This window comes from Berghia stephanieae, chromosome 5, assembly GCF_034508935.2.
Source record: "Berghia stephanieae isolate SIO BIC M18660-M18661 chromosome 5, UCSD_Bste_1.3, whole genome shotgun sequence".
NCBI classification, from domain to species: domain Eukaryota; kingdom Metazoa; phylum Mollusca; class Gastropoda; order Nudibranchia; family Aeolidiidae; genus Berghia; species Berghia stephanieae.
In genome coordinates this window covers 46,950,804-46,962,589 of record NC_088364.1, presented here as the reverse complement: position 1 = coordinate 46,962,589, position 11,786 = coordinate 46,950,804, and the positions used below count along the sequence as shown (strand labels likewise).

At 33.7% G+C, this 11,786-nt stretch overlaps 1 protein-coding gene and 1 long non-coding RNA gene across 2 annotated transcripts; both read left to right on the top strand.

Moving 5' to 3' along the window:
• Positions 1-593: 593 nt before the first annotated feature.
• Positions 594-11,524, top strand: LOC144973043 (E3 ubiquitin-protein ligase RNF181-like; the record flags this gene model as incomplete). The annotated part of the gene is given in 4 exon segments (XM_078915012.1): positions 594-733; positions 1,287-1,402; positions 7,566-7,640; positions 8,730-11,524. Coding segments are annotated over 4 exon segments (391 nt in total), but the record flags the coding sequence as incomplete, so codon positions are not given.
• Positions 1,424-2,912, top strand: LOC144973044 (uncharacterized). Its single transcript, XR_013645473.1, has 2 exons — positions 1,424-2,106; positions 2,796-2,912. It is a non-coding gene; the product is annotated as an uncharacterized LOC144973044 (long non-coding RNA).
• Positions 11,525-11,786: the final 262 nt, after the last annotated feature.

Genomic DNA, 11,786 nt, shown 5'->3' with positions numbered 1-11,786 from the left:
ATAACGGATGTCGTTACATCGGGGTTGCACTGTAATTATTAACTTGCTAATGTCTGGCATTTCATTACAAAATACTTATTTTTGGCAATTGGTGTTTGTCTGGCTTTCGGATGAAAATACTAGCATAGTTGGTGGTTGAGTGCACCAGCTTCGTTTTTGACTTTGATTTTCTGTTTATATCTATGTAGCTTCTCCTGTTCAAACTTAAAGGTGCAGTTCATACATGGCATGACCTATTTTCAAATTATTTTTTTTGTACCAAGAATCCAAAAGTATAATCTGGAGAAACACTCTGAGAAGACTAATGGACATTCAGAGACTCATTCTTCTGGAGAATTCGTTCTTTCTTACTTAGTTCTTACTTAGTTCAGATGTCGAATTCACTCCATTGTGAACTTAAGAATTTATACACTACTCGAATAATCAATCCTATCGACCTATACAAGCCAAATCACCCACATCTACTCTATAGAACGTTGCATTTATTCAACAATGAAGCTGCAACAGTGATGAATTTGATTAGATGTGTATGTGTGTGTAGTTGTCATCATAGTCATCTTGAATTAAGATAAATTGCTTTAATTTTCATACAGGTTGCTCTTAGACACAGGTTTAGCTTCAGAATGGGATATGGAATACAACAGATTGTTTGGAGAGGAAGGAAAATCACCTCCAGCATCAAAGAAAGTTGTTGAAGAATTGGAAACTAAAGTGATCACACCTTCTGTAGCGGGTGAGATTTATTACATAGATGTTAGCTGTTAAGTTTTGGCTTATTTGATTTCGATACATCCAGATATGCTTTAATTATTTCTGTCTATGAATTACAAATACAAACCATGGGTCTGTTTGTGGATTTTCACCCTTTTATGACTTATTTTGACCAATAATATATATGCAGTGTGATTTATTCTCAGATTAATAATCTATTCCATAAAATCAGAATCTTTAGTGGTCTTGTGGTATGACACTCGCCTTTATACTGGCTTGAGTCCTGACAGCGATGCAGAGTTGAGTCCTTGGAAAAGGCTCTTTACTCACATTCACATTTTCTCACTGTACTCTTGTGTAATACAATTATATCACCTCACAAGCGTCATGTCTTGACATGCATTTTAAGTGTTGCTATTGGTTAGGAACCTTTGTAGAGCACTTTGAACACTTTAGGGGATTCTGTGCTATATGAATGGTCAAGTTTAATGCTTCAATAATCCAGAATCGATTTTCCCCTTAATTATAGAAATATTAGAGACTTACAATATATTTTGTTTTTTCATCATCTGCAGCTCAAGGAATGAAATGTCCAGTTTGTCTCATGGAATTTGATGAGGAGGATGAGACTAAAATTCTGCCCTGTAAACACCAATTCCATTCTGGTTGTGTTCTACCATGGCTGGCAAAGGTAAGGTCTGTTTTGTTTTGTTTTTAAAAAAATAAAAGTAGGTAGTCCAAACTGCCCCGATAACGGGTTCTGGACGTAAAATGAGCTGATTTCCATCAAGTTCCCACTTAATCTTCACCACGTATTTTCATTGTAAATGCAATGATATATATATCAATAAAAAGATCAATCTTTGATCTTTCCAATGATATATTTGGTTTTAGCATGCACAAAAAACTGACTTTGTGCTTTGATAACGAAAATAGTCACTTGAGCCGTTTTTTATCGCTCGCCGAAAAAAAAAAATCATACCGCCTCAACGTAAATAGCCAGGCAAACTGCGCCGTTCGTTCAATCTCGCCCAAACTGGTTTCATAAGACACGTAAAAGAGGGCCGATTATTTTGGTACCAAATAGTAGTAGTTCTTATTTTTGGTTTTGAAAATATCGCATTTTTTATAACTTTTCAAGGCTAATTTTCATTATGATCAAGTTCTATTTGGTATTTTTGGAAAGCCGTATTTTTCCTTTTTATAAATACGAAAACAACACTAAAAAATGTCCAACGGCGCAGAATGCTTAAACCGAAACAACGCATCACTTTATGAATGAAATTCTTTTTCCCACCGGCCGGCAGCAGTATCAGACGTCTCCAATGGCTAACAAATAAATCTCGCCTGAATCAACGCTACCGTTCGAAATTTCTCGATACAAGGTTCTGACAGGTAAATAAATATATAATTCACTTATTAATATCATAAATTAAGAGGTATTAAGTTTAAATTTGTTTATTTTATTGTTTTATCCAACATCGTCCTCAAACCCATCTTCTCAAAATGGCTGAACTCTGGGTCCGTCTCAGAAAATGAAGAGCCTATTTATTTCTGATTTTCAGAATAAGCTGTGATACAGTAATTTGCTTTCTTCAAGCATTATATTTATTAAATAAATTAATTTTGTGTTACTGGCAATTAATTTTAAGCCACAAGAACGATTTTTACAACCCTTACAAATATCTAAGAAAATCCAAGATGGCGGACATCGATGATAGTAGTGATAGACAGACCTGGAGGTAGAGAATTATTTTCCTTGGCTAGATTATATATTTCCATTTGTGAGTTGTTTACTACTTCACAATAATGTAAATAAATATGACTTATTCATTTTTTATAGTTGACTCTTTATAAACATTATTTTTTATCTTTTCATTGACTTTAGAAGGATATTCTGTTTTGCTGAGATTTTTTTTTTTAATTTATGTTTTTTATTGGAGTGAGTTTTTTTTTAAAAGGAAGAAACAAAATTCCAAAAGTGAAAAAATAAGAGAATATCGGTTTAAATTTAAAATGTCCTCATTTTTCCTAAACATATGAAAAACATTAATTTTGCTTTTACTTTACTTTGTTTTAAACAGATGATGACCAGTACAGGTCCCTTAAAAGGACATTCCTGGCTGTGGGAAAGGGGAGACGGGCAACCTTACCATCCGTCCTGCATAGAATGATAAATAAACCTTGGTTTTAGCTATTAAGACATGTCTTGTTCCATTATTTTGAGAAAATAGCTTCTCGGCCACCACTGGGTCTGGGTACTTTTGTCCAAATTCTTAAACTTGGCAACCTTTTTCCTCTCTTGAGTTACTGATAATGATCTTACAGAACTTATATATCACACCATTCAGATAGAGCTTTAAAACCTGATTAATTTGATATATAATATGTCATCCTATATCAACAAACAAAAAAGTTACGACAGTTTGAAGTTGCGTCTTTTTCGCATGTTTCGGCAACTTTTTGGAAACTGCTTTTCTGTGATTTTTCTGAACTTTGAAAAGTTATTGTGGTAAAACTATGCTAAATAGCCTTCCCAAAAAAATTGGGCTTATTCTATGCCATCATATTTGTAACCACAAGCGATTTTAGATCTGTATCTATAGTAATAATGATTTTGGGGTACCCCAAACTTGGGAAATTTAGTATTTTTAACTTTTCCCGTTTTCGGCCCAAAATCCATGATTTTCAAATTGCCATAACTTTTTTAGTTTTTGACCTAGGAAGACAAATCAAATATCATAGTAATCAGAATAAAAAGTTCTACAAGAAAAACATTGAATGGGTGTGTTTCTTGCAAAAAAAAAAATTCAGTTTGGACTACCTAATAAAAGCACTTTTCTTGTGCACATGAAACAAATCAACTTGGTACAAATAAAGTTTTCGAAATATTGACTTGTGATATATTTGACAGTTAACTCTTTAGTCTCTACACATGCCAGATGGCGTAGGTCTGTATTGGCTGCTGAGTTGCTAGATACTCTAAAAAGCATCACTCATATACCAGTAATAAATGAGAAAAGTACGAAACCTACGAGTATTTAAGTTGAACTGCTCTGACTGCCAGCACTTGCTGAGGCCTTTATTGATACTGTCAGTGCGCTATGACATCTTGGAATGAAATTATTGAACTAGTTTACGTTACAACTCATACAGATAGATTCAGATGAAGGTGGGGAAGAAAATAGACACAATTCTGATTCAGGAGATAACGACGATTATGATGGATGTGGCAGGAGTGGGTGTGGTACTGGTGATGGTGTTGATAGTGAATGAGTTTGGAATGTTTGGAACTCCTATAGAGTGGCTCATGGACTTTACTGAAAATACAGGCCAAAATAATATTGAGTTGAATGAGGAAGAAAAAACTATATCCATGTGTTATTTTAGACTTCTATTTCCTGATATTATACTGTCCTCTTTTAGTCTCTCCTTCTCTTCATAATTTTGCATATTTTTCAACAATTTTACTTAGCAAAACAAAGCACATAAACACAAACAATTTAAACTCAAACATCACAACAACAAAAATAAAAAAGATATACGGAAAAAATATACAATTGTCAATAATATCCAGCCTTGAAATAATGTTTATTTTCATTTGCGGTGAAATTATGGATCAACATGTACAATTGCAGAAAATCTGTATATTAATTAGATTTACAAGATGGCCACCATGTCACATGATCTACTTGGCATATTTGGTTGCGGTAACGTGTTCACAAGTCTAATCTATCCATGTGAATTTCATGAAGTTGGGACTAGTGGTAATAGTAAATAATGAATTTATATAGCGCCTAAACATCCACGTTAATCATGCTCTGCGGCGCTTTACATAATAAAGATAAAAATGTTTAACAACAACAAAATTAAAAATCTCAACATTACATATTACATAATAAGCATGCATACAAAAAACAAAATCAAAGCAACATCTATTTCATGAAAAATAAGCCTCGTGGAACAACTCAGTTTTCAGACATTTCATGAAAGATGATAAATTTTCACAGGACTTTGCCCGAGGACTAAGTGCGTTCCATAGGTGTGGAGCTATGAATGAAAAGGCTTTTTCACCGAAAGTGGATTTTTAGGTGGTAACTTTTAGAAGTTGGGACTGAGATGATCTTAAATTTCGAGTGGGTTCATACTTTTTAATCAGTTCCTGCAAATATTCAGGTGCCAATCCATCCAGACATCTAAAAAACATAGCACAATATCTTAAATTCTATCCTATACCTCACAGGAAGCCAGTGCTATTCCTGGAGAACTGGTGTTATATGATCTCTTTTTTTTCGTTAATTTTATAAGTCTAGCCGCTTTATTTTGAATTTTTTGTAGTTGATGAATTAATCTACTTTGACAGCCAATGAGAAGGGCCAATGAGAAGGGAATTGCAATAATCTAATCTGCTAGTAATAAACGAATTAACAAGCATCTTTGTAATATCTTCATCAATACAATGTCTGATTCTTCCAATGTTTCTAATGTGATAGTTACAACATTGGCATATTCTTTTAACATGATCTTCCATGGATAACCCTTGATCTAAATACACCCCAAGATTTCTCACACAAGAACTAGGTTTAATAGCATTTTCACCCACTAGTATCTCATTTGTAGATATTTTTGAGAGTTGATACCTATTTCCAAAAATTATCATTTCCGTCTTGTCATCATTAAATTTAAGTTTGTTTAGTTTCATCCAATCCTTTATGTTAGCAATGCAATTTTCCATAACAAATACTGATGACAGCTCTGAATCATTATTGAGTTTTGTATACAGCTGAGTGTCATCAGCATAAAAATGAAAATCAGTGGGAAAAGTGGATAACATATGAGAAAGGGGAGCAGTATACATTGTAAAAAGGAAGGGGCCGAGAATAGATCCCTGGGGCACTCCACACGTTACAATGGATGGAGTTGATACATCGTTTTCTATAATTACTGACTGAGCTCTTTCAAACAAATATTCCTTTAACCAGTCCAAAGCTGTGCCACTGATATAAAATTGATCACGTAGTCTAGTCAAAAGTAAATTTTGATCGATAGTGTCGAATGCCGCACTTAAATCTAGTAACACAAGCATCGCAGCACTTTTATTATCTATATCATTTACAATATCATTAAAAACTTTAAGTAATGCCGTTTCCGTGCTACGGGAGGCTTTGTAGGAAGATTGAAATTTAACATTTAAGGCATTCGTCTCTAGATGGTTAATAATACGAGCAGCAACGACTTTTTCGATTAATTTTGAAATGAAATTTAAATTTGACACAGGTCGAAAATTATTTAACTCATTGCAGTCAAGATTTGCTTTTTACTTCAGGGGTCTAACCAAGGCATGTTTCAGCATATTTGGTTATCTTACTGTTGCATTTTTACAAAACTACCGGTCTTTAACTCATTTTTGTCAAAAGGCTTTGCAATTGGGGAAAATATTAGTGCCATTGGCATTTTTATTATATTTGAAAGTGAAATGTGAATGCTTGTTCTTGATTATTAACTCAATATTTTAAAGATAGTTTGCAATATAATTAAGTGCTGTCGAAGTAAAGCCAGATTCTTTTAAAGTTTGTTTTATTTACCAGTCATGTGTCAAAATGATACAATAACCAGGGAAAACTTGTCGAAATTTTTAATTTTCTATTTGCACTTCTGAATCTAGAATTAAAAACTGGCCTCCAGAGCATTCTTGTCATTAATTTAAATTTGAAGAAAAGTAGTGTTATAAAGCTTTTTTTCTCAAGATGTTACTGTGGCAATATATTTTTTTTATTCTAAAAGCAAGGTATATGCTTTGATATTTCCTGGACAGATACAGTATAGACACTGCTTAAGAAAATCCATCAAATAAATGGGTCTTTTAAGTATCATTTTTCATTTTTGTATAGTTCTTTGAAAGAATTTGTTCTTATTTATATTCAGTCTTGATGTCAAGGTGATGAATTTTGATGCATGGTGGCAACTTGTTCTATTATCTGTTCGGACTTTCTTTGAAATGTTCTAGAATCATGAGTTGTTAATAATTATGTAGAGTATTGTGAGACTCAAAAGTTTTTTAAATATCTTATTTTGTCATTATTTGCAGCTTGCCAAGAGCATTTGTTACTTTTGTTTTGTGTAGATTTGAATTTGAAATTATACATTTGGTGATTTTTTTAATGCACTTTTTTTTTTGTTTATGTATCCCTGGTTAAATTTTACATATGTGCCTTTAAATGAGCGAATTAAAGTCAGCCTCTCTTTTTGAGGACAGTTGCCAAGATTTTGAAGTGAACCCCAATCATTTTGTATACTCTTGCAAATATCGATTGGTCTATGTCAACCCAAAGACAGCGAATACAATCAACCAGCTTAACTCACTCAACCCTCTATATCAAATTAAGAAATTAAAGAGCAGGCACTGGTGCAAGATAAAGATCTGAAAAGTGTGTATGAACGGTGCCAGACAAAGCAAGAACAAAAAATACAAGAAAAAAAAACCATTGAGGTCGACTGATTTTTTGGGATGTTTTTATTTCTTGCTTTGTCTGGGACCTTTCATACACACTTGTTCAGATCTTTACCTAGCCCTCTACATTTGTGTTGTCCCCTCTCCCAGATATTTTTGGTACTAGAACTGTTCAAAAATTTTAAAAAAGAAGAAATATACTCAGCTCAGTCTGAAAGAAAATTGTTTTATACATAATTTTATTAAACTTCTACTACCATGTAAAGATTAAAAATATTAGGTTACCCACATCCAAATACGGAGATAATTGGTGTTAGGGTGTGTGAATTAAGTGTCTCATTCATTAATCATTTTTTACCATACGTCTATTTCAAAAAGTAATTTTCAAATCTTATTTATGCAGGTTAACTCATGTCCCATGTGCCGTCATGAACTTCCCACTGATGATCCACATTATGAAGAATTCAAAAAACAAAAAGTAAGTTAAGTTTGGGAATGGTGTTGCTTTAATTAAAGCGTGTCTGTATAAATATATGTTTACAAGCAATATCAAAAAGTGTGAAAGGAGAGGGGATATGTGAACTTTGGTGTTTACAATCCATTTTTTCCAACCATGTTTGATATTGAAAAGATACTGTATCAGAGCGCAGACAAAACAAAAACAAATGTCTTTACATATGAGCACTTTTAAAAAGAGATATACATAATTCTTTTTAACAGTTCTTTTTTTAATTGGTTTATTAAGGGGGAAAAGTTTTCCACAGACACATTTTCATTATTTCTATCAATTCGTTCTAACATGCTTGACTTGTTATAAGTGTACTTTACTGTTTGTCCTAAATTCATACAAGTCATTATTCTTTTTTTTTTTTTCTAGTTTTAATATAATTTGGATGAAATCACTGCAATTTATGTAATAAATAAATCAAGTTGTACATGATTGTATTCGTTTTTAGCAATGACAATCGTCAGGATAAAGGGGGAAAAAAAGACTTAAACATGAAGGCTAATGAGTGTCTAATATTTTTAACTTACTGTACTTCAAATTTCAATGAGTAATCAATCTCTTAGATTTTCTATACTGAAATCTCGGCCATTATTAATATAAAAAAGTTTCATTCACAAATGTATTGATAGCATTCCATTAAAATTTGATTCAATACAAGAAAGATTTTATGACTATCTATTTTCTATTTGTATGTATTGCTTGTTAATGTGGTGGAGGAAATCTGTCTTGAACTTCCAACTCAACTTAAATTATTTTCTTTTTGTTGTTCATCAGGTCAGTAATAAAAAATGTCGTTTGCAGGAAAGTCATTTTGCACATAATTTCCTCTGTTTACCAGTAGTGATTAGGTGGTTGTGTCCAACATCCTTCATTTCACTAACCTCTTACCTCTGGATAGAAGATTTGTTATCATTTAATTGATTATTCAGATACCTCGAATCTATGATTTGTAATTATGATCAGCTTACAGTTTGCTATTAATAATTGTAAATTTCTTTCTGATAATCTACTTCTCATTTCATATAGTTCTATGTTTGTTTGTTTTTATTCTATTTCCAGGCAAGAGCCAAGCAAAGAGAATTCGAGTTGAACAGTTTACATGATTCAATGTTTGGATGATGCCATCGACACATTTTATTCCGCTAAGCAGTGATTCTGGACTTTTTTAAAAATGACAACAACAAAAAAATGTGCAGACGACACGTGTTTATGGAAGCTCCTGTGTTAAAGGAGGATGTCAATAACCTGTATTTGGGAATGAGTATTTTGATTTGTTATTACTTCTGTACAGTGGCAGTGGGTCAAGTTTTAGCAGTCTGGGGCTAAATGTGAGAGTCGAGCCCAAAACAATTGAAGGGTTGGGGGGAGCGCTGTAAGCCCCCCCCCCCCCCCCCCCCCCGTCTGTAACTATAAAATATAATCGGTGCCACTGCTTGTTTACATTACCTTGAGAGCAATTTTCACTGCCAGGTATGCTGTCACAATGGCTTGTTGTTGACGTGTGTAAGATAGGTGATCTGTCATTTATTTTGGAATTATTTTAGTTTAAAACAATAATATTTCACAAAGTCCTTGTTTGATTTTCATATAAAATACATCCATTGAATAATGAGAATGTCACAATCACACGTCTAAAACTCAGTATTCAGCACATAGGAATTTTGTATTAAAATAAAAAAAATATATTGTAAGACGAACAAACACACGTCTGCCTGCCAGGTGTGTTGCATCGATTTGGGATGGTGTCACTGTGTGACGAAATGAGATCTTTACTTTTGTATGAATCTAAATAAGCCTCCAACAATGCTCTGATATCATTGACGAAGGCAAATGGCTTTTCGTTTGTTAATTCTTCATCTCCAATAAAATTCACGCTTTCCACGCTCACCATATTCCCTGTTATTTCTTTTGATGCACTTTGACTGGCTTCTTCATTTTCTACCTTTATTCCCCTTCCTTTCAGAAACTTTCGTCGTTTCCTAACTTGTCTCCAAGATAATCCCATGCGTTTCTTCATTGCCAAAATGTCATCATGTGAAATGAATGCTTTGTGCTTGATACCAGCATGCTCAGCAATAATTCGCCTCTTTTTGATGGGCAGTTTCTTTAATTCAGATGCCGTCTGTACATTAATAGACTCATCATTCTCACTGGCAACGACATTTCTAATCATTTCCAAAAGTTTGATACATTTTCTTTTGGTCGGTGTCTTTGCCTTCTCACTTCCTTTGTGGGGCACACTCACTCGCACTACGGAAAGCTCCCCCCTCTTTGTTTGAATGCGGCAACAGGATTTATTTTAAACATTGTTTTTAACACTTTCAAAGCTATTTTCTTTTCATCTTCTGTGAATTTGCCCTTATGCTTAAGTTTTCTCGGCAATGCTTTGATTTGATCTGGGACAGCCTTTGAATCTGATTTTTTAGGTGTCATAGCGGTTGCAGAATTGCTTGTCAAAATGCCTCCAAATAGTGGCTTGACTGTTCAAGTATCGACTGCATATAGGCTGGCACTCTAATGTTTCATCATATTGTGCTGGCCCATGGTGAACGTCATCGGTTGCAGATTCCTCATGGCTTGACTGGGTCATAACCATAGAGTCATTGGATACCATCGCAATGTCTGATATATCCCATTGAGGTGAAAATACTTCTTTTTCGTTTGACTTTTTGAAGCGTCCATCCAGTGATAAAGTGTGACTACAGACCACACAGTCATCGATAATTATTATATCTGGATTAAAGGGGCACCAGTGTTCCATTTTGTGTTCCAATGCCAATAGCTCACTGGCACAGTGACTCTGAGCAACATTGTTAAACTGATCTGACCAAATCAGTACATTCTCTACAAATATTTTTAGGGTGTCTATCTTCACAATCACCAGTCACATCTACACCAAAAACGAGATAAATATTTTCTCTATGTCCTGCACACAAAACATTTTTTCATCCCAATTTTTTTTCTTTTGTTGATAAGGAGAATCCTGCACATATTCTATTTAGGTGGTTTAAATGAACATCCCGTAAATGCTCCATTATATGTAGTTTTATATGAAATCTGATACTTTGGAAAAAACAAACAAATATTAAAACATTTCTGTATGAGAACTTCCAGGAAAATGCTTTACACAGTGTAGATAAAAATGGCACTAAATAGTATCCCCCCCCCCCCCCCCCCCAGAACATATTGTAAGAATACAGTTGAGCACAAATGTGAATATTTAGCATTTACCCCTATATTGCTCATGCCACAAATATATTTTAAAACTTATATTAAAGACAAAGGTTTCAAAATAGGGAATCACGAGGAAAAAATAACCCTTCATGGATCCACACCTGGATTATTAATTAAATTAATCACATTACTCACATCAAGTTTGATTCCATTCCAAGAGCAATTATCAGTTAAATTTTAAATAACACTATTTTCAGAGTTGAAAACCAAAAAACAATAAATATTACACAGAAACAAAGCTGAACTTGGTGATAACAGGGATCATGAAAATAAAATGAATCGTTGTGATGGTTTGGTGTGTGTGTGTGTGGGGGGGGGGGGGTTTCAAGGCAAAGAATTGCATCACACGTGCATGCCACACCAGCGCCCGGCCTACTATAATAATATAAAAATACCTGTCGTGTCAAGGTCAGTTATGTTTTCCCAGAGAGTAAGGGTGCCAAGCAGTCAGCCTGATGTGAGGTGATTGAAGGAGTTCTCAGAGTAAAAAATATGACACTTTGCAAGGATTGACAGGAAAAAAATGAATTATAACATTTATAATCGATTCGCTAACCCATACCCCTAAGGAAAAAAATGCTGAAAAATTGAATTTTATTTTCCAGTATTCAGAGATAAAATAATTTTGATAATGATAATGAATTCATCATTGTAATTTTATGAGATAATTATTTACTTTATAAAATGGGTTATATGAGTCAGTCTCAGCTTAATGTACCATTTTAGTGACAGAGTGAGAAATATCATTTTGAATCATAGGCTCTATTTGCTATCCCAATTTGAAGATTAAGGTCATATTTTGGCACTCACAACTTCCCGAGATAGTGTGAACAGTATTTCTTTGTAATTCATACATAAATGCACTCTGTGATGCATGTTACT